This window comes from Apus apus, chromosome 3, assembly GCF_020740795.1.
Source record: "Apus apus isolate bApuApu2 chromosome 3, bApuApu2.pri.cur, whole genome shotgun sequence".
In the NCBI taxonomy this organism is placed as follows: Eukaryota; Metazoa; Chordata; class Aves; order Apodiformes; family Apodidae; genus Apus; species Apus apus.
Genome location: NC_067284.1, coordinates 72711582 through 72735117, shown reverse-complemented (window position 1 = coordinate 72735117; position 23536 = coordinate 72711582). Strand labels below are relative to the sequence as shown.

The window sequence follows — 23536 nt, the reverse complement described above, 5'->3', positions numbered from 1 at the left end:
AGGACATTACAATGCCTGATCTGCTTATCTTATGCTGAGTTTCCTTAAAATAATGTGCAGACAAATAAATACATCATACTTAACAGCTTTCCTTTGTGTGGCTTTTCCTTTCTTCTTATTTCCACATTTTTATTTCTGAACATAAGTGAAATATGTAAAAGTTTAAAACACGCATCATGTAAAACATTCTTAAAAATTGGGTAAGCACGGAGGGGTACGGTCTCTATTTCTTTTTCAAGAGAAGGTTGCCTTTTACATTCCCTTCACACTGCTTTATAAACCTCATCCTTCCATTACTCCTACCTGGGAACGCAACAATTTTTCTATGAGCCTGAGGCAGGAATGGGATGTAACACTACAGCTGTGGCTCTTGACTTAGCCTACTGCCAAACCCCTGATTTAGACAAGTTTTGTGTTGGATCCTAGTGGCAATTCTGCCTTTCCATGTCCTGCAGGCCTGCAATTTTTGTACCAAGTAAGAACTGTAATGAACGGAGTTGGCTTCATGTTAGGGCTATTGCACAAGACAAAAAAATCAGCCTCAGAAACTTGCAGGTAAACTAGATAGGAAATGATTTTCTAATTTTGTAAGGCTTCTTAAGATTTTACAAACCATTTATGTTTCATGCTGGGAGAAAACACAGACTGTTCAAATCTCATTTTTAAAGTAGTGTGCAGACAGTTGATGGTGTGGTGCCCAGGACAGTGACATCCTGGAAACCAGCTCTAAACCGAGGCTGAGCTGTCTGGTTGTCCTGCTCCCCCACTGCACATGTGACTGCCCTGACAGTAAGGTTACTAACATTTCTCTCAGGGTTTTTCTTCTTTCTTTCTCATCGTCTCTGCTTTGGTTACAAACACAATTTTATAACCTTTTGCTTGAACTGGCTCTATGTATTCAGGGTGGGAACGACAGGGTGAAATCTGTACTATTCCTGTTATTTACTGTTTCAGCCTCTGCCACAAAGATCATGTGTTAAGTCATTGCTAAATATGTAATGTGATAAATCCTGTCCTCACTGACACCCTGGTGATCCCACTGAAGACAATAGAGTTCCCTGGGCTTAGCCAAGGACTGACTCAAGCTGTGGTATTCTACTGTGTGAGGTTCTTCATGCTCTTATTTTTATATCTCAAATAACATAAAAATAAGATTACATATTACAACAATAGGTTAAGTGGGGCACAAACTAAAAGTGCCTACTATGTATGTCTATAATCCTTTTAAAGAAAACCAACTAAATTGTTATTTGTAAAACCACTTGATGAAAGACAGTGAAAGGATGGTGTGAAGCTAGAAAAGCTTGTCAGATCAAGTTTCAATAACTCAATTCTGAGAAAATGTTAGCAGAACCTTAGAAAGCAAACTTATTAGGAGACACACTAATTAAGTTTGCATCTGTTAAGAAGTTTTTTCTTTGGAAGCAATTTTTTTCTCAGTGACCTCAATAGGTAGGATGACAAAGTCACTGTCATTCAAACAACAATGGAACACAAATTATGCAAACACAAAGAAAAGAGTACCTGGGTTTCAGGCAAGCAGTTTCTGTGGCTAACCCAAAAGACTGAAATCCTTTAAATCTCTTTTTCTATTTTTGAGTGAAGCTTTCTTATACAGAATAGAAAAACTGACATCCAACAAACGTATGTCTATCCAGGTAGTATCTTGCACTTCTCTAGCAGTTCTCATTCAACTATCTCAGCAATGAAGCCTTGTAACTCTTAATAATGCACAAGAATATACTACTGCCTTATACAACCAGGAAAGACAGAATAAAAGGACATAATATTATCAACCACAACTCCATCCATTAAAAAAACCCACCTCAAATATGAAAGTATCTAGAGCTCTGAAACATTTTGCTCTGGTTTGATGTTAATTTTATTTTTCCAGGATTCTAACCCAGATTTATGCCACCAGACATCAGCGTTCAATTGAGGTACCGTAGTTTGCTCCAGGCTCGCTCTATGGCCACCTCCATATATATCTTCAGGCAGATGATTCATGGAACATGTGGGCTGCATAGCTTTCCAGAAAAGCTTACCCTTTTCCACCTCCAGGACAAGCAGGATCCTGACTTGGAAGCTTCAGCTGCATTCCTAATGTTAGGTGAGATGAATCTGAGCCTTGTGTATACTCCGTACAAGCTGCTTTCCAGCTTTCTGTCTTCCAGACAGATATTTCACTCAAACTAGTTATAAAACTTCAATTTTTGTAGAAGAAAGACAAACAAAGGCATATTTTTAAAAAAGATCTGCATTCATTTGTCTTGTTACTCATGGTGGAATTGCCACACACTCACAATTTGCTAGGCTTTGAAGTTATACTGTAATAATTCTTAATTTTTCTCACTTAGGTCATATGGAACTCTTCTGACTGCAAAAACTCCCCACGTAGATATCCATCAAAATGCCAGACATTTAATTGCTCTACTTGGACACACCAAATAAAGGGTTCCAAAGCATTATTGTTTTACATTGTTTCAGGCACATAGAAAGACCATTCTAAAAAATAAAATTAAAACAACAGAAGAAAAGCTGCTACTCTAATCAGCCATGATTGAAGGCATTTCCTGTATTTTGCTATCAAACTCACTGTTTTTTCCATTACATACTAAATGAACTTTAGTAAGGTCAAGACACCAGAGAAAAACAGGATCAGAATATCTTTAATCAACTAAAGTTAACTACTTTAGTCTCTCTCTTTCAGATGTTTAGCCCTGGATCTCATCCCACATCTCCACTTTTCTTCCTTAAATCACAGATGCAAAAACCAGGTCATTCTGAATTTATGATTTAGATAGTTGTTTTCAATGGCATTTAACTTGTTAGCCTTACACTTCCCCCAGCCTAAAGGTCAATCAACGTCATGCTGTGTAACAATACCAATATTATTTTAGTACGATATAAGTCCGACAGGGAACATGGGTTTTCATTCACAATCACAATACTGGGCCAAAAACTTCCCTCAGCTGGAAGCCTGTTGTTTCCAACATGCTGCCTACTAAGATCAAGTGTAAGTTTTGAAATGACTACTAACAAAAGTCACAGCTAGAATAGCAAAAATTAATTTGATCCAATCTTGTACATTGCCATCCTGCTGTCACACCAAATACAGACTGTTTTAAGGTATATAGCATTCCTGTCCTCTGCTTTAACCCTATTAATTTTCTAGAGATTTTTTTTTTTCCTCCATGAATGCCAAATGCCATTCTTTCACCTGTAACACAAATGTCGACACCTCCCTTGGAAATGACCAATTCCAAGTGTACTGTTGACTCAGTGAAGGGAAAAGCATGCCACGTTTTCCCAGCAGCTACTAAGAAAATCCTGTGCCTTTGTCCAGTTACATAAAGAAGACCAGTGTGCCTTAGCACTGCAGTAAGACTGAAAGCTGACTCCTCATGCAACCTTGTTATCTACCTACTGAACACAGATGCACATAGTAGAGGCTTTTGAGTGCTAGCAGATGGCCTCCAATGCTCACCTAAAAGTCCTGTTCTCCCTTGCCTCCCATCCCTTTTCTAGCTTCAAGCCTTTAGTAAACATTCTCTTTTTAATTCAGCTGGGGTAGTTTATCAAAAGGGAACTAATGATACACAAATCCCGATTTTTCATCCAAGGGGCCAGAACTTCAACATACTCAAAGATGAGGTCACACAGTGAAGATGAAAATTAAAGTTCTTAAAATACTAAAATCTGCTTGTAAAACAGTACAAATCTCTTACATCCTCAATAATGCTTGCTTTGGGCTTCTATCAAGAACAGACAGAATGACCATTAGATTCAGGGAAAAAAAATGAAAACATGAGAATGCTGGGAAGAATCAAAGAATCATAGAATTGTCAAGGTTGGAAAAGACCTTCAAGAACATCAAGTCCAACCATCGAACCTACAAACTCTAATCACTAAACCATCTTATGACACACCATGTCTACCCCTTTTTTGAACATCTCCAGGGATGGTGCCTCCACCACCTCCCTGGGCAACCTGGTCCAGTGCCTCACCACTCCTTCTGTGAAGAAATTTTTTCTAATATCCAGCCTGAACCTCCCCTGGCACAGCTTGACCCCATTTCCTCAAGAAGAAAGATCTTAGTCTGGCACCATAACATGGTGCATACAATAAAATGGCTAAAACCCAGGTGATTAGTAGCATATTCTGAGCAAGCCATTAATGAGCCAGCATGAGCTGACATTTCAGTGCCTTTCCTGTACTAGCCAAGGCCCTCTGAAGCTTTATGGTGTCCTGAAAGTGTAAAGGAGAAGGGCTGCTGACGGTTTTTACATACACTGTTTCTTTTTATAAAAGAAACAAATTTATCAGAATTCTCTTCCCTGTGTTCCCAAGGGTGTCCTTAAGCAGGGAACAAACACAGCTCCTAGCAGTAAGCGGGCTCCTGTTAAAGCTCTATATCATGTTTCCATGGAGAAAAATGCTTTCTTAGTCAGAAAGAAAAAGCTTCTGCAGTGAACTTTTTCCAACTTCACTTCGGTCTTAGTTCAACCTCTTGGGTCTTTTTATGGAAAGCCTTTCCACAGCTTAGTGCATGTAATATTACACAGAATGGAATAAATAAATTATATGGTCTAAATTAAATGATGTAATTCAGGAAGAATGTTGCTTCCAACAAAATGTTTGCTTATATGGAATCACAAGAAGAAAGATTTTAATAATTTCTGCTTCTATTCTGATTTCAGTAGCACAGTTCACATGTCTAAACATCTTTTTACACAATAACATGGTCTGAACTTGGAAAGGGTATATAGGCTCTTAACTAGAAACCCTTTCTAACCCTGCTGTATTTTTCAAGGATCAAACCAGTAGCAGTCAACAGCAGTTTAACAGGTTCATACAGAAAGTCTTGTAAAAACAGTGAGTTAAATCTTTTTTTTTCCTTAACCTCTCTAAAAGCATTCTGTTATATAGTTAGAGTTGTCTTTTTCAAAATTATGCAGAGTTAACAATTTTCTAGTGTGTTTGATGGAAGATTACTGCAGTGGAGAGTTTCTGGCAAAATTAAGAAGAATTGGTATTATTTGTGTGTAAAGTATGAAGACGATGCCTGAAACAACAGGAGTTTCTTGCCCTTCTCTGTTGGTCTATACATAAACTCCTAATGCTGCTTCCAGACAAAGGTCACAGAAGCTTGTGTTTTCCACTGATGGTTCCAACTCTAAATCTTGCTTTGTTATGTAACTAAATAGGGTTATATAGGTTAATACAGAAAGCTACATTTCACAATGTATTCTTTTAAAATTAGGATTGTGTAGCAAAATAAAGTTATTTTCACCCCCAACCTTGGCCAGAAAGCTGCACAAACAGTCCTAGAGAAACTTTTTTTTGTGCAGGAAGTTTCAGCTCCAGCGCTGTTTCAGATGTAGCTCCTGCAGCCTTCCCTGACCTCCTCCAGAAAACACATGCTTGGGAATGCTGCTTCGGCTGTAATGCCAACATCACAATATCATCACTTAAAATCTACTAATACAAAGCATCCCACTATTTTTAATTAATATGAATGTCATGGAAAGATGACTCATGGGTTACTCACATGAGATAAAACATGGCATGACTTAGGAAATTTACAGTGTGTTCACTTTTGCCAGCACCAGGTTTGGCAATAAGTGCAATACCAATTTACCCTCTGCTGTCAAGACACAGAGGCTACAGAGAAGAGCCTAATAGTCCAGCCCAAATGAAAAAGAGAGGAGTTTTGAATACAAGATTTGGGAGACTGAAATATGATTTTAATCTCTAACATTTTCTATCTACTGTGTAGTCACTGCACGTAAATATTGGCTTCAGTAGTATTATAATGTGAATTATTGACCAAAGTAAATGGTCAAAAATTGTGTCAAAATGAAAACATATTATTTTGAGCCTGGGGAATTATCTTTGTAATTTTTATGTGTCCAGGCACTAGGTCTCCCTTCAGAGATCTGCTAAGCAGACTCTATGCTCTGACAAGATCAGAAATTATCCTATAAAACTCCCAGATAGTTGCATGGACAAAGGCTAGTAAGAAACCTAACTATACAGCTTATGGAAGATTTATTTTATATAAAGTTTTGTTAAATTATAACTTTCAATAAAGTCTCTTCGCATCCTTCTGACAGCCTTAAACTGAGTAGAATTTAATTTCATTATAAAATTGCTTTGCTCTTCTGATGTCAGAAAAAAACTTACTGTAAATAAGAACAATGATTTTTAAAGAACCAGTCTCCTATACACAAGATAGCAGCCTCTATAAATCCATGTCATGTCATAACCACATTTATACCTTATTTTTATTATTACATTTTGAATTCCAAATACAAATGCATGAACAAATGATTCTGAGAAAGATTATCAAAACACTTTTGAAACAAAATGAGAGAGAATTCGCAGAAGTTGAACTACATCCTAAAGACATACATTAAATGTATTAAACTCAATGTTATCCAACCCTGAAACAAATGGGGATATTAGTTTAGTCTAGCCTATTAGTCTATTAGTTTAGTCTCCACAGCCCATCTGTAGGCTATAGGAGAGTTCTCAACCCAGGCACAGACTTCAAACAGTAACATGAAATACTCCATTAGCAATGATACAGTTTGACCCTTTACTGCCCACTCTGCCCCAAGCATAATCCCTTCCACTTTCTTTCATATGCTTCATGCTACCATGGTTGTAAATAAGCAAACATAACTGTGTCCAGTTGCTTTTTAAATGGATCCTATGAAATAAGGTGTGTAAAAAAGAAACCTCATTTTTTAATGGCAGGATTTGGGGGTTTTAGCCTAAATCTCTCAAATTTGGTTTATGTAAGACAAATATCATGGCCTAGCTAAGCACACCCATAGCTGACCCAGGGGAGAAAAGGCTGTAAATGTAATGATTTATACCAGATTTGTCATCAAATTACCTATGGCTTTATAAGCACTAGCTCACTAACATCAGTTAATGTTTTGTTGTTATTACTACACAGAAAATTTCCAGGATGTTGTTTTAAAATCTCTTCTGACTCTTCTACTCCTGGAGAAAACAACTTCTTCCCAACCTGCAGATGTTTTAAAAATCACAGCCAAGTCCATTTCCTCTTGGGTCATTCACAGAAAAAAAGCACTTTTGTCCCACTGTGTTGTTGAGTGTACCACTCACTATGATCTCATGAAGGCTGACAGAAGATTCCCTCCTTTTGTGAATTTTCAAAAGGTGAAAAGAGAAGCTACCTAAACTCCACTGCTGTCCAAAGCATTTCTCTCACCTCCACCCTGGGCATTTCTCCCTCAGCATCTGTGGAAACCAGCTCAAAGGGTCTAGAGAGCTTGCAAAGGACTGCCTTCAGCCTGGTGCCAAGGGGTATGCTGCTGACCTGCCCTCTGCCACCCCTGTTCATAATCTGAAGATTCTTGTATGCCTACCAGGTATTTAAAGACTTTCATATAAATGAGAATCAGGGCCTCTTTATAATATAACCCCTCGGGACCTATTACAGATTATCAACAAATGACCTGGCACACATTTGGTATGACTTTTTATGCCCTCAGCATACAGTACTGTAAACATTTGCTGTGTTCTTATTGGTGGTTAAGCTTAGGCAAATATATACTCAGGCAGTTTCTTAAGTGCATATTATTTTTGTTCTACAAGTACTCCTTTAGAGCTGTTTCAGATTTAATGATGTTTGGAAGCTTTTAAATATCCATTAACCACTTAATTGACCATAGCAATTCCATCTGACTCACTATTTGTGTTTGTTAAATGCTATAATATTTATTTGTTCCTACTTAATTTTATCCTTAATGCTGCATTTTTTTAATGCATGGTCCTCAGTTCAGGTTATTAATGATGAAGCTTTCTTTGGTTGTTTTTTTGAGGGCACTGCTTCTGTATTATTCAGTTTCATAGCAAGGTGCATCCAAGGTGCTGCTATATCGGTTATCTACTGTTGAAGCCACTCCATCCTTCATTCCCCTTGAAAGGGCAACCCCATGCCCAAAGACTGGAATACCTTGAAAAGAATACTTTTACAATTGCCACTGTCACATCTACCTTAGAAAATATACACAACTGCATGTAGTTTTTGCATTTGATATGTTTTGAAGAACAGTATTTTCCGTGACTTCCATACATCAGCAGAAGGAAATTAGTCTGGAGGAAGAAGTATACCTATGTAAGTACTGGCATTATTTCTGGCCCCTCCCCTGTATTTTTTTTTTTCCTCTTTCTCTGCTGTTTTGCAAGACTGACTACTACAAAGACATTCTAGAAGCAGGAGGCAAGAAGTGAAGACCCATCTGGTGTGTACCTCATGAGAAAAAATGCGGCTTGGGCTTCTTCTCATAAGCCGGATGTTAACATAGGAATTTTATTGAATCCAAAACACTATATTCCCAACATAAGAGGTCTTGGGGGGGTCAAAATTCAGTTTGGTGGTGGCAGGAGAGTGTCTCTCCCTGGTGCCATCAATCCTTGAATGTATCACAGCACAGAAACCACATGAACTCCCATCTCAGTATAAGCTGACGCTGGCCTTGCTATTCCTGCTTAGCCCTGCTCCACATCTGCCTCCTCCACACGTACCCAAGGCTGCTGAGATGATGAATGCAATGTATTTCTGGCCCTCTCTGCTGCTCTGGGAAGCTGCTTTCTTGGACTCTGTGAAGCACTGGCAGCTGAGGAGAGGGGCAGGTATTATTTGTCATGTGAGAAGGTAAGCTAAGTGGCTTGTTACTACTCTGGCCCTGTTACCCCTCACTTGTCCACTCATTTTCAGCAGAGTCATGGCCACCTAATCCATTTCATTCCACTTTCTGATTCCCCTGGTTAGACTGCACCTAGTCTGCCCAAGGCCCTTCTGATGTAATCCTACCACTGTTCATTCTGGTTGCAGTAGAGACTTAGCTGCACTTCCCAAAATGCTGGGGTTCTTACTAGATGTACTTTCTCTGAGTTCATTAGGCTATTTTCTTAAGCCTCCTGGTGAACAGTATTATTTTTGTTTTCTTACATTTGAGCACAAGTTGTCAGCTAAACAGACATTTTAAAAGTTTTCAAAAGTTTCAGAGATAGCTCAGTTATATTAGCTTTCAGATTGGCTAAATTCTCATTTTCCACAGCTTGTAAAATGGTAAGCAAAATAACATATGGTTTTCAATAGCAGTGAATGTGATGATTTTCTGTTTAAAAAAACCCCACATTTTCAATCTGAAAAGTCAAACCAAGGTCCCAAATCATCCAGGAAGCTCCATACCTCATGCATATGAGTAGTCTCACTGAATCAAAACAGTCTATGAGTACAGTTGACCTTTGTGAAGAAATGTTTGCTAAAGCAGCATCTAGGTGATAAGCTCTTTTATATCAAGAAGGTGGATGAAAGTCGGAGGAAAGAGGGAGCAAGGAGAATACATGCAAACCTTGTGCCAAAAAGTAGAAAGGCTCTGACCAAAAGATAGGAAAAACAAATGTTTTAAAACAAAATTTTGATGATAAATTTTGGTAAAGGTTGTTTAGTATCTTAAATATCATGGTTTTAAAAAACCACTAAATAGAGTTCTTCATGTGTTTTAAACTAATGTTTTGCTTTACTCCCCAACTTCTCTGTTGCATCTCAAGAGCACAACAAAATCTTTGTGAAATGCCTTTTGCCTCAGAACCATGTTTGCTGTGCACTTCCCTGTATGAAGTGCACTATGAAACTTCAGCAGATGCATTCAATAGCATGCAAAAAGGCAAAGCCTCACCCTTAACATGACATAGTTTCAACACCACTGTAACTGGGTTATAGAAATGTTTTCCATTCTTTGTAGACAAATGCGACTGAAGGGCACTGCAAAATTCAGTCCTAACTTTAGTTTGTTAGGAGCAGAATTACATTTAGGAAGCACCTTCAGAGTTTGAATGCACTGCAAAACAAAAAGCATTCTCTTCTGTTAGAAAATTTTTTGAAGAATATTATTTTGTTTGGAACTGGTACACGTTTCTGTAGAAGCAAAGCTGTGTCTCAGCATTTCAGGAAAACTACAGGAATGTCTTGTGTCTGTACACTTCAGTTAAACAAGTGCTGGTGGCTGTAGCAGATTTTTATTTTGTGTATCAAATGCAGAAAGATAACACACATTTCCTCCTGTTATAAAATAAAAGCACAAACATCAATCATCTAAAATCACTGACATTCACCCAGAAATAAATACAAATAAGCTCTGCAACATTTTGCTGCTATTATCTGTTGAGAAGCACTGCTGCCCTTTCTACCAGGCGTACCGGAACATGGCTGCCCTCACAGGAATGTAAACTTGGCATTAACCCTGGCAGATTCCCACTCCCTGCCCTCTCTCATTTAACATTAACTCACTCCTACGCTGTTATCAGAAGGTAAAGGTCATAGCTTTATTTACACAATACAGCACTATACAAACGGTCATTAAACAAGAAAATCTTGCACCAAATAAACAAGAAGCAAAAAAAAACAACAATGCTGACCTCGCTACCGGGAACACCCCCTGGAAGTACCTTGTCATTCCACAAACGAGGTCAATGGTGCTGCTCTATCCTTCTAAATATTGACTGCCCTGTGTGGCTCCTCTGCATACCCAACTCCCACACAACAGCCCACGGAGGACTTTCTTATGCTCCAAACCCAGGAGAAATGTAGAAAGCATTCTACTGTTGGCAAGCCTGTGTGGTTCATATCCTATTCCCACAGCCTTTACTCATCCTTCCACAGCTGGAAACCTTGTCAAAGCCTCTCCTATACGAAAGCAGCCTTTAGCACAATACATAAGCTGGGCAGATGGCAGGGGGGACTCCCTTGGTCCGAATGCCAGAAGCCTGGGAACCAACCCTTCTTCCTGCTTCTCATCTCCCTCAGCCCCGCTCCACTCCACCCCAGCCCACTGCCTTTTCCTGCAGGGAAGATATCCTGCTTATTTATGCATTTCATGACTGCTGGCTTGCCTAGATCAAGAAAAAGTGCAAAGAGGGCAGGAGGCCACTGACTAAAATCCCATTGGAGCTCACGCTCAGTTTTGGAAACTAGACCAGGCAGAGCCCAGCATGGATGTAGCCTGGGGTGCAAACCCTGCCAGGAGCGCAGGTCAGGCAGCACGGCTTGGGCAGCCATCCCTGGAGACACAGAGACACTGGGACTCAGACACACACATAGCAGCACAGCTCACCCCTTGCTTCCTGCTTTTATTGAAGGTGATGGAAATAGTTTGTTCTCTCTTGCACCAGAAGCAAACTAACTTCTCTGCAGCAGAATCCTGCAACAGGCAGTTTATGTGGGGAAATGCCAGAGTTCAGGATGTTCCCGTGATTAGGTCTGCTTATGCTGAGGCTACAAGGTCTTTCTCCCCCTCTTTCATGGACCATAGCTCAAATAGTAATTTGCCATTTAACTGTTTACAGTATAAATATGATGATTTTTACACTCTTAAAACCAAATTTAAACCAAAATGCTCCATGTCTAGCTTTGTATTTTAAAACGCCAAGAAAAAAAAAGGGGGGGTGGAGGAGGGGAAATTTATTTGGCTGCCGCCACTCAGAAATAACACAGTAAGGTAACTTGGGAGAATGATGACTTTTAACATGTTAACCACTGACCATGCAACATTTTCATCAGTGTAAATATAACTTCTCGTTACTCTGCCAAGGTTGCACTGAATCATACAACCACCAGTGAAGTCAGACTTTATAAATATTCTTCTTTCACATAAAAACACACTAATGAAACTGCTTTTAACTTTAGGTAGATCTTTCTTAAACACTGGTGTGTGTTATGCAGATAAATGGGAATGCTGGGAAAAGTGATCATCCAAAGAAAAATCTAGTTAGTGTTCAAACAAGTTCTTAGGGTATTTGTGTATGGAAAAAGCCCAGAGGTATTAAAGGATTGGCATCAGCTTATTTATATTCATATTCTCCTCAGTTCAATGTTAGTATATCCTTCATCGCAACCAACATAATAATTACAGAATGTACAGAGCCTCAGAAAGTTGCAGCAAGTTACAGGTTGGATTATTACTTCATAGGATGAGGCACATGAGAACCCATAGTTATGAATGAGGACTCTCCTGTGACTTGAAGGCACCATCTCACAGACCTTGCATTCAAAACCAAAAGAATGAGTTAATCCGAAGCAGGTGACACTAATTTCCAATTTAAGATATTTTCATCCTCTCAGGTGAACTGAAATTGTTCACATTCAAGTTTCTTTTGTTTTACAGAGAAAACACCCCATATAGTCACTTGAATGGTCCTGGATCATGCCAGAGATCACACAACATGCAACTACTGGCCCTTCAATTCTTCACTGAAACAAGGTTTGTAGCTCACACAGTTACTCACTAAAGCATAAACAAACTGGGGACACCAGACATTTATGTTAATGAATTGGTACCCCACTCTAGTGCTGATGTCCCTGCCTGGGGAGGCAACAGTTCTTTGTATGTATGTCAGGTCAGAGTGGGCCACCACTTGTATTACCTCACTTGAACTCCTACAACAAGCACCAGAGACACCCACCTGGGTACTCCAGTTCTCAGCCCAACAACCACAGGTGAATCAAGAACATACAGCATTTACATACATCTGTGGAAAGTGCATAGGAATGTTGAAAGTCAGTACAAGGGAGGAGTAGGGAACTGGCAGTTTCTTAACATTCAGTTTGTTGCATCTACTCTACATGAGAACATTAAGCTGACGATGACTGACTTTAAATATACCAGACTCCAGGGACATGTGACAGTAAACATAGTGCACAACCTTTCATCACCCATTTCAAAGTCCAGTTCAGCTCACAGACAAAATGAGATTCCTAGTCTAGCCCGTAATTTCTGAAGCTTGGATGTATTTTTTTCAAGGTGGTGCAATTGCATAACACTAACAACAACTGCCAAAAGCTGCGACTGAAGCTGTGACTGAAGCTGCTCTTGTATCTGATTGACCCTACTTGTATTATCAGGCCCCAGCCTGACATGTGCCTGGATAGCTGAATGCCAGATGAGAGGGAAGGTGGCAGGGATAATGCAAGCATTTTTATGAAGTTGTTGAAGCATTTTTGACACAACAGTAACATTACACCCTTGAAAATGCCACACTGAAAAATCATCCTAAAGTTTATCTATCATACAAGATGCATTTGGTAACAGCAGTATCTCTCTATATAGAAATCGGGAGGTTCACCTTTATTTCTGACATAAACTTGATAAACAAAAGGAAGGTATGAAATTCCAGTATGCACGCAAATAATTGCACAAGTATGGGAACAACTGTTGGGCCAGCTGCAAAGATGTGAACTTACAGAAGAATTTCTATTGTCAAACAAGGAGCTAACTTTCTCTTTGAACTTCAGGGGAAATGAGGATAAAGTAGTTATTATAAAAGATGATCATTTAGCATCATCACAGCACTTTCTAAAAATCTAACCAACAAGCCAAAGCATGAGCTAAAGCTAGTTATTTACTTCCAAAAATATAACCATGTTTAGCTCCAAACAAATACTTCCACATACGTGGCTGAAAAAAGATCAGAAGGTATAGCAGCTATTTTGAAACCTGCATTTCCATCAAACATCTTAGTTTATTTATATATTCATTCCTCACTTTCCTTGAAGTATTGCCCACACAAGCAGCACTTCCCACTTTGGAGAATAACCATTAATTTCACACCACAATGTTTTTTCTAGAGATATAATTACACAGAAGACAACTATTCTTTATTAAAATATCTGAAGGCATGTTAGGCAGCTATGACTGGTAGTTATTCAGGAGCACAGGTCTTCTTTTCTTCCTCTTTTTTACCCTTTCCTTTTTTTCCTTGCCAGCTAATAAGAGTTTCAGAGACGTAAAAGAACTACTCAATCCCAGTGCTTTTAAAACATTGTAATAAATGACATAGTGAGGTATGGAATAATCAGGCTGAAACTGTTCTGTGCAAGACAATTATTCTAATGTACACGTGACATCAACAAATGCATTCTCGCAGAGTCTGGCACATTATGAATGGATTGTGACATTTTTGTAATGATTAGTTCTTTTAAGATAATCTAGAACTTCTTCCTTCTGGTTGTATTTTATAGAGTAACTGGAATATACATTTTATGAATTGCTGAAGCTCTTAGTATCCCCCAGTTGGGAAAATGAGTTATTCTTATGGACATAACTATGTCCAGATCCAAAAGCCTGTGTCAAAGCAGAATACAACTAAATCTGTTCCTCATGTTCCTCCTATTGCTTTCATTGTACAATTTATGCTATTTCTCTTCTTTTGCTTCTTCTGATAATACAGTCTATATAACACATCATTTACAATTATAGTATTTCACTGTAGCATGCCAAAGATGTCAGCATAGTCTATGAATCAGAAGTTGAGAGTGTTTTTTGCAAAGTTTAAATGACAAAGCATTGTTCAATCAGAATAACATTTCTCTTGGGATTGAACCACTTAGACAATAAAAAGTCATAGAAAGAACACAGGCACATGAACTGATTCAGTGCAGCTAGGAGCCAACAAAGCAGAAGCTATATGTCACACAAGGGAAAAGAGGGAGAAAAGAGAGAGGAGACAGAAGAGGATGTGTGTCGAAGGACGGGAACAGGGAGGTAAGAGGGACAATGAATACACACTCATATAAAGAGGGGGGAAGGTAATAGCATCAATTCTTACTTGCTGGTTCACAGTAGACACTAAATTGACAGCTAATTATGAAGTGGATAAACTCTAGTTTTCGGGAAAAGGAAATTAGTTTAAGTCTTTTTATGGAAACAAATTCTCAAAATCCTTCACTTTTCAAGGTACCCATCCTATCTGTTTTCCTTATGATGGATACTTACAAATTCTGTAGTTACCATATTCTGCTATTTAAATGTAAAAAGTCATAGCCTTGGGAAAAAATGCAGCAAATGATTAGGAAATGTGATATTGGCAGCAAAGGCAAGAAATATGTCACATCTTCAGCACTTGAAAACAAACCTATGCAAGTGTTTGAAGTCCAACCCAGTATGCAAACATCGTTACCAGTGTAATCAGAAGATCAAAATTTAGAGCTGAAGCTAGCAAAACCATTTTCTAAAGAAAACTAAATTTTGACTGAAAGACCACTTTCACAGAGATGTATTTTCCTCTGATGATGCAATGTTCTGAGGTTTGTGATGTCTCTGGAAAGGAGACTCCTTCTCTAAGAATTTTCCCTTTGAATCCGAGTTGGTGGGAAAGCCAACAGCCTCTGGTGGAAGCTACCACTCAGTCCTGATTACTAAACATTTAAAATGTATTTATTTCAATTTCTAGTACTCTTAAGAGCAGCCTTAATAGAAATCTAGGGATGTGACAAATTCCACATCCTTGTCTTGATCCTTCTGCTCAAGAAATATGAGATTGCCTGTCCCTGAGATGACTACCCCAAATCGAAACTGATAGCCTGAAAGAGGTGAGAATATCAGAACTCAAATCCACAGGACTCAGAATTTTTAGTAGACGGGACAGATCCATATGAAAAAACTTGTAAAGCACACTGCTTGTGAAAGCCCAGATTTATTGCTAGCAGTGACAGGCTGCTAAAAACAAATAAAAAGAGAGAGGAAGGGTGAAATGACAAGATAAAGGACTTAATAAACACATTGACATCAGAGTGAAAATTTTCAAAGTGATTCCTTACTTTTAATAATAAAAGCCTATCCCAAAATCCATTCTTCACCCCAGGACAACAACATGCACTTCTTTTGTGTGTGTGCATGGGTGTTGAAGATTAGAGGTTTGGGGTGGCAGGAGGAGGGAGGGGGAGGAGGCTCAAATAGATGCGGGGCACTTGCAAGCAAATCAAAACCATCTGCAAAGAGCCACTTCCTGCTGGTGACTCAGCCTTCACCCAAACAGTCAAGAGGAAGGGGCATAAGCAAAGCATTGCACAGGACCATCCCGATTGTATCAGAGTGGAGACAAGTAGGACAAACAAACTCAGGAAGTGGCAGGGAGTTAGAAACCCAGAGGAAATCTATGGCACATAGAGGAAAGTGAAGAGATTGCGCCGATCTGCAGAAAGGTCACCTCTGGGTCGCACTGTGCCAAGCTTTTTCAAGCCCGCTTTATTTGGACTATAATACAAAACTGGCACACACAGCTGGCGACTGCTGCAGAGGCTATTCAAATGTTAACATTCTCCATGATAAACAGCCAAAAAAAGTTCTATGTAAGCAAATTGGAACAAACAACTAATCTAAATCTGGTTGCTAAGAGACAGAAGATTTCAGCCAAAACCAGCCCCAAGCCTCAAGACGACTTTATTTTTGATCAAAAAAAGTACCTGTAGATGACGCCATGTTGGTGAAGAAACATGAGTGCTGATGTGACCTCTGCTGCATAAAAGCGGGATCGAGGCTCGTCAAATTTGCGTGAGCGCTGGATTTGAAACATTAGGTCTCCTCCATTTACATATTCCATGACGAAAAAGAGGCGGTCCTGAAATTAATTAAACAGTGCTATTTAGCTAATTTCTTTTAGTCACACAAAGGACTGCTTGAAACTTCACTTAAGGTGACTGCAGCATTTGTGTCATGAAATGAAAGAAACAAACGCTACAGTCCTGAAGAAGGAAAAGCTGGCAACCAAAGTCCCCCAAACCTAACGAAAACCAGACAAGAGTCTCCAAGTGAGAAATAAGAACAAGGGAATAGAGTAAAAATGTAGTAAATAAGCAACACACACACACAAATCTCCACACATCATATCCATATGGAATTATAATAAATTTTATATCATAAAAGAGATACTTGAATTATGCTGTTTCTTATAAAATTTAGCCATAACAATGAAGACAGAGTCAATTCTGTCAGCTGCTGAAAGGCTGCTGTGCAAATTTCAGGATCCTTACTTCTCATCTCTTACTAGCTACTTTTTATGCAAAGTATATTTCCCAAATTATGTAAAAATGAATTACAATTGTTAAGCTATTGAAACCAGTGCTGACAATCTCAAACACTTACGTATGACTTTTTGAATTGCCTCAAGCTCTCATAAGACCATGAAATACAATTATGTCATTAAAATACATATCAAGCTATTTACTTCTGGTACTTATGACTTCAAAGTTCAAGTTTTTGAGCCTTTTTCCATGATGGAGAACTAGGAATGAGCTTTACTTGAGAGCAGCAACTGAGATTCTCAGGGAATTACCCCATTTTGGTGTGTTTCAGAAAAAGAAAGCCGTAAGTTAAGCACACAGTTCTCAGTCAGAACAGAGAACACCAATAAACTAAATGTGTGCTTGGCATCTTGAAAAGTCCGATTTAACATCTTTGTCGGTGACATTGACAGTGGAATGGAGTGAACCCTCAGCAACTTTGCCGATGACACCAAGCTGTGTGGAACACCTTCCCTGGAGGGAAGGAATGCCATCCAGAGGGATCTTGACAGGTTTGAGAGGTGGGCTAATGCCCAGTTCATGAAGATCAACAAGGCCAAGTGCAAGATCCTCCATGTGACTCAGGGCAACCCCAAGCACAATTACCTGATCTGGAATACTGTGTCCAGTTCTGGTGCACCCAACACAAGAAGGACATGGAGCTCACAAAGATATCAGAGGACTGGAGCACCTCTCCCACAAAGACAGGCTGAGAGAGGGGGTTGTTGAGCCTGGAAAAGAGAAGGCTCTGGAGAGACCTTATAGCAGCCTTCCAGTACTTGAAGGGGTTACAGGAAAGCTGGAGAGGGGCCTTTTAACAAGAGTATGCAGTGATGGGATGAGAGGTAATGGCTTTAAACTAAAAGAGGGTAGATTTAGACTAGACTTTAGGAAGAAATGTTTTACAATGAGGGTGGTGAGACCCTGGAAAAGATTGCCCAGGGAAGTTGTGGATGCCCATTCCCAAGAATTTTTCAAGGCCGGGTTAGATGGTCTAGTGGAAGGTGTCCTTGCCCGTGGCAGAGGAGTTGGAACTAGATGATCTTTAACATCCTTTCCAACCCAAACCATTCTATGATTCTATGATAAACAGACAATGCAGACTACAGCATATGCAAAGAAATGCCATGCATCTACTTGATAAAACTTCGGTCTTATTTTTTGTAAATGTTTCTTACAAATTTTCATAGTTTTCCCTAATCGTACTAACAGCTCTAAATCATCAACTCTTTATGTATTCACCCTTGGTTTGTAAGTCTATCTCTCCTTCATTTTCTTACTGTAAAATATCTACAACTATAAGTACAAGAGTTTAGAGAGGTGGAGATAATTCTCATGTGACATGGAGAACAGATCTGAGCATATACTCCTAGCTCATGTGACATAAACACTTCATTCTTCAATCACATGATACACAGGTGTGTAAGCCTGGGGGTTCATCAAAGGGAGCCCCTCCCCAACTTTCATGTCACGCTGCGTTTTGGCACTAGCTCATGGTGTCTGGTGTGCTGAGTTGAAGAAAAGGACACAAGATGCAGCATTGCTTTGGATGAGCAAAACCAACCGAAGATGAAAGTTAATTAACCTCCCACAAGTGAATCCAAGCCTGCAGATTACATAGTTTATATATATGAGTCCAAAAATTAATAAATGTTTGCCCTTTGTCTTTAATCATCTACTCTACAGCTCAGATTCAAAGCATAGCCCCTAAAACTACCCTTAAAATTAAGTGTGTGCATTAAGCCTGCTCATTAAGTGCCTAAACGTTATACTTACCAGGGATGCTTCCTGGAGGAGGCTAGAAATGTTTGGCTGACTGTTTGCTGATTATAGAGAGAGAATGCAGAAAAAAACCTTGTTCTTCCCTCCCCATCCTGTATCTTGGGAGCACAGAAACCGCCAGACTGGATCAAATTCAGGATCCAGGTAGACTGGCATTCTTGGTAAAACATTGCTAACAACTTTTGTACATTTTCCAAAATTGTTCTTATCATTCCCTGGTAAGGAAAACATACTAAGGATTAAGATTAAAGCTTCTCACTCTATCATACACTCAAAGAGCATGGCTTCAGGGCCATGCCTTTGCTCTTTGTGCAATGCTCAGTACTGCTGACAAAAAACACTCTAAGTCACACTGCAGATCTCTTCACATTAGTGTAGGCTTTAAATACCACCTTATTTGCTTGTTCTAAGCAAAAACGAGTCCTTGTGCTGTCTCGCTGATTTCTCTCTGAACTGATGAGAATTACAGGATTCTTTTTTAAAGAAAATCTGATAGCTCTCAGCCACTGTTATGAGTTCAGAAGCTAGAGTATAAGGATAATGCCAAGTGCAGTTAGTTTTGTGATAACGTCAGTCAAAAGCACAGCTGTATTGCTACTGTAATGTAACATAAGAGAAGATAACATCCCTAAGAGGAAGTTGCAGATATTGTCATTTGTTAGGCTCCTCACCACTGCACTACAGACAGAGTATCTCTGAAGAGCAATTTTGGTACGAGTGTCCCTTTGCAACACAATAAGTTTGATTATCTCACATGGATATAGTTGCTTTTGTATTTTTCTGCTATACACTGATATTTCAAGTTACATTTCCAGCCTCCTTGGGTGCACATTTCAGCTTGCTAATGAGAATTCACAGAAAAAAAATAATAGTTTGAAGGTTCTGTTCTCTGTTCACAGTGAGTCTGGGAAAGAGTTTGATTTTAAGTGATTATCACTCACTAAGATCAGGTAAACAATAAAATGCATTATTGTATCTGCACTACACACACATGCACAGCAGGCCAGAGTTTCAACATTAAAAGGTTATTTCATCCTTTCCATTGAAATATAACCAGTCTCTATGAAAGCTACTTTCTTAAAATTACTCTCTTTTATTCGTCAGGACAATGACACAATCAGCTGACTCAAATTTACATGAAAAGAGGATGCATGAGAAAAGACAATGCTTTATGAACATGAGCTGAGATTGGAAAGTCCATTTCTCTTCTGATTCCCATAACCTCTGCCACAACAGGGGCATTATTTTGATTTTTGCCGCTTAAACTTTACTTTCCCCAGTTTTCATGAAAAGTTAGTTTTCAAAATACAGGTCCTTAACACTCTGTTTCCTTTCTGTCACAATGCACGTACATATGCAGAGTGATACAAGACCTTTGTGACTTCAGTGCAGAGGACTTCATTCTCAAACAGTAATTGTGAAAGAACAGCAATACGCCTCATTATACGCATCCTTGCTACATGTATCGCCAGGATATATTCAAATATTGCAAAGGGGAATATAAGGTGAATGCCCTAAAGAATTATGCATGATTAAGGAACAAGACAGTGTTTACTCAGTAAAAAATGAGGGTATGAATTTATCACCAATTGTGTTCCAAGAGGAAAGTGAATGGGTTTGGTTTGTACAGCATAACTTTTGGACTCCATTTTCGTAACAGTTGAGCAGTATGCTTTGACGAACAGGATAAACGTAAAGCAGTCCTGGGAACCCTTTAGTTATAGAAACTGGAATAAAAGGCAAAATAATAAAAAAGACATTATAGATTAATCCTCTCTTGGCATCTGTAAAGAAAAAAAAAGTACAGCAAAGTAAGCCAATATGTTTTCTGAAGTAATTAGATTCTTTTAGAGGGTTTATTTTAGTCTTAATTGTATCTGCTTTTCCTTGAATTTCTTAAAAGGTACGGTTGAATGAGAATACTTAAAATAATAAATTGAAAGAAAAACAGAGAAGAGAGCATGGGTAAGAGATTTTAGAAGCAAAGCAGACATGGAATAAACAGGCTAGAAGTCAAGACAAGAAAAGTTCAACATCACTCTGTATTTCTACAGTATTTTCTGACCATGGTTTTAACTACTATACTGAGATGCATAACTGCCTGTCTTAAGATCTTTATTATTCCAGTCTCAACTATTGGTTTTCTTAATTGATATACCCTCCTGCATGATTTATGTTTTCCAAACTGGACTCTAAAAGCAACCTCTCTTCTAGTCTAGTCCCTGCCACTATCTGGAGAAGTACAGTTGTCACAAACTAGAAATCTTGTTTCATGCTCTCTCTCATTCCACTACTTTGTGTCTTCTATTTTTCATCCTCCTTGACATTTGAAATAAGCTCTATAGTAAATCCTTCTAGCTAACCCTTTACTCTTTCTTCTGATTATTACCATTACCTTCCCAGTCCCTACCCATTTATATTTGCTAGTTTCAGATGCTATGAGTTCCATCGTATAGAGCTTCTACCTTTTATTTCTTTTGAAATAGTGTATAAATTTTTAATTGGGAAAAATAAGGTGATTTCTAGAAACAACTACAGTAATAAACTCTCAGAACATAACAGTATCAATCCAGCTTCTTTTTGTTGAGGTGTGATTAATGACCAAGACCTTCCAGCGAGTAAGATCAGATAATCTTGTCAATCAGTTTTGATTTAAGAGATGACACTATACAGTCTTTTTGTTGTTTAGATGTGCAATAATATCATTGTGGAGGAACAAGTTTCTGTGTGAGCCCTGTACAAAAGCTTAGACATGGGAAGACTTTGATGTACTGTTTACATTAATTATTGTGTAGACCTTAGAAGATTATTTTTTTAAATTGTTATAATCATTAATCTGTCTGTCCTTTGTTTGTTTTCCAATTAAAATCCCATTAACGTTAGCTTGTATCTTAAAGACAATCCACTGATAGACATAAGGCCAAGAACAATTATCACTGCAATCTGAAGAGTACAAACTTATTTTTCCTTTCAAACAACTCCTACCAGCTGGGGGGCCCAATATGCAGTTCAGCTGAAATATTACAAAATAAAAAACAATGCAAAGTCTCCCACTTTCAACTGTGACATGTGCATCCACGATGCAAGCCTAAGAACAAATCTTTCACTACCGTATTTCATCTCCCAGTCCAACCCTTATAACACTTAAAACCAGAGAATTTAGGAAAGGAATCAAACACAGATTCCTTAAGTAAAATTCACCATTGATAAATCTTACCAGCCTACTCCAACTACCATTTTTCCTTTCCCCCCCCCCCCCCCCCCCATATAATTGGCTGTGAGTAAATTCTTCCTGATTCTCACTAGTTCCCTAAACTAAGTTCTTTGTGTGAATATACTTTTTCCCTCACAGTTTCAGAAAGTTGTATTTGAATTAGATTTCTCCAGAGACCATGAAAAATATCAAGGAAACTAACGTGTATTAAATACAAGTACTTTTAAACACAAAATAGTTCGTATTCTAGTAGAGTACTCTTACATAATTGAATATGTTTAGTCACTAAACTTGTTGCAAAACACAAGTCAAATACAAAACTTTTCTTGCACAAGAAGTCAGATAAATGTATCACATCTTTGGTATGCTCTGTAAGATGATATTTTATTCATATCATGCAGGTATGAAAATCTTTTCCAACTAGTACAAAACTGTGATTACTTAAGTCTATTTAAACAGGATACTCAAACAGTTTGTTTAAAATTACCAAAAACTACATTAACTGTCCCACCCCTCAGAACTTGAATAAACATTTCCTGCTTGTGATGGAAATTGCACAGGCATGCTGTACACAAAATTATACGCAAACCTTCAGCACCCTGAGCAGAAGACTAACCAGGATGGCAGATTCATCTTCTACAGTCCCAGACTTAGAAGAGACAAATTAAAACCAAGGGAAAACCTAGGTATAGCACTACAGAGAACAACAAAAAGCTCTCTACTGCTCATTTGATTCCTTTTTGAAGTTCACAGTAACAATCTTCAACAGGACACTGTGATACATTATCTGTCACTGATTTCAGTGTTTATATTCAGGGCTAATTGTGTTGTTTTTCCTGTTTTGTACTAGTGCTTTCATGGAGTTCCAAATAAGAAGGGAACAATTTCTACGAATCCTACATTTCTTGGAATAAATGTCCTGTATAAAGGAACAGCTATTTCAAGTTCACACAGGATACTTGTATCTTCCACTTAAAAAAATTAATATGTTCAGATTTTGTATTAAAATTTTTTTTTGGACAACTAGACACTTCAAATTTCTCTCAAGCTGGTGAAGGCTATCTAGGGACTTCTTGCTCAACGTTATTCAGCTTTGCCCGGTATTCAATTTTGAACTTAAGACAGAACGGAGAGAGTCAGGGAACCACACAAAATTGGATAAAGAAGTCTTGCAAGGTCATCTAGCTTATCCCACAGCTGACAGGCAGGATCAGCTGTACCTAAGCCAAGGGGAACTAACCTTTTCAATGCTGCAAGGCAGTCTCTGGGCACTGTGACTCAGAGATCTAACCATAAACCTGAACAGCCCTGCTGAGTTGGCCCACAAAGACCTAGGAAGCTGAAGTCTATAATACTCTGGTCTGTTGGAAGGCAAGTGGCTTTGCCTGGACTCTACTACAGCAGGCTCTTCTGCAGAAATGTGCCAGAAATGTTTTGTTCCCTTTTCAGTCAACTAGATAGCAGTAAAAGCAAGTAGTGAATAGTATTCCTTGAATATATTCTGCCTCACAGGCTAGAAAATTGCATCAGTTCCTGAAATTAATCCGATCAGCTCTGAAAAATCCCTACTGATAAGCATTCCTTCACCTCCACCAGAAGTCTGTTTAAGTACTTATAGAAAATGCCACTGGAAACCATTTTCACTCCTGTGAGTAATT

The 23536-nt window shown here is 38.6% G+C and overlaps 1 protein-coding gene across 3 annotated transcripts in view; it reads right to left on the bottom strand.

Moving 5' to 3' along the window:
• Nucleotides 1–23536, bottom strand: part of PRKCE (protein kinase C epsilon) — a 300604-nt gene that overhangs the window by 38164 nt on the left and 238904 nt on the right. For all 3 annotated transcript variants that reach the window (XM_051613079.1, XM_051613081.1, XM_051613082.1), the window contains exon 11: nucleotides 16286–16440. In XM_051613079.1, coding sequence (XP_051469039.1) covers nucleotides 16286–16440 — 155 coding nt within the window. The remainder of the gene's footprint in view (nucleotides 1–16285; nucleotides 16441–23536) is intronic.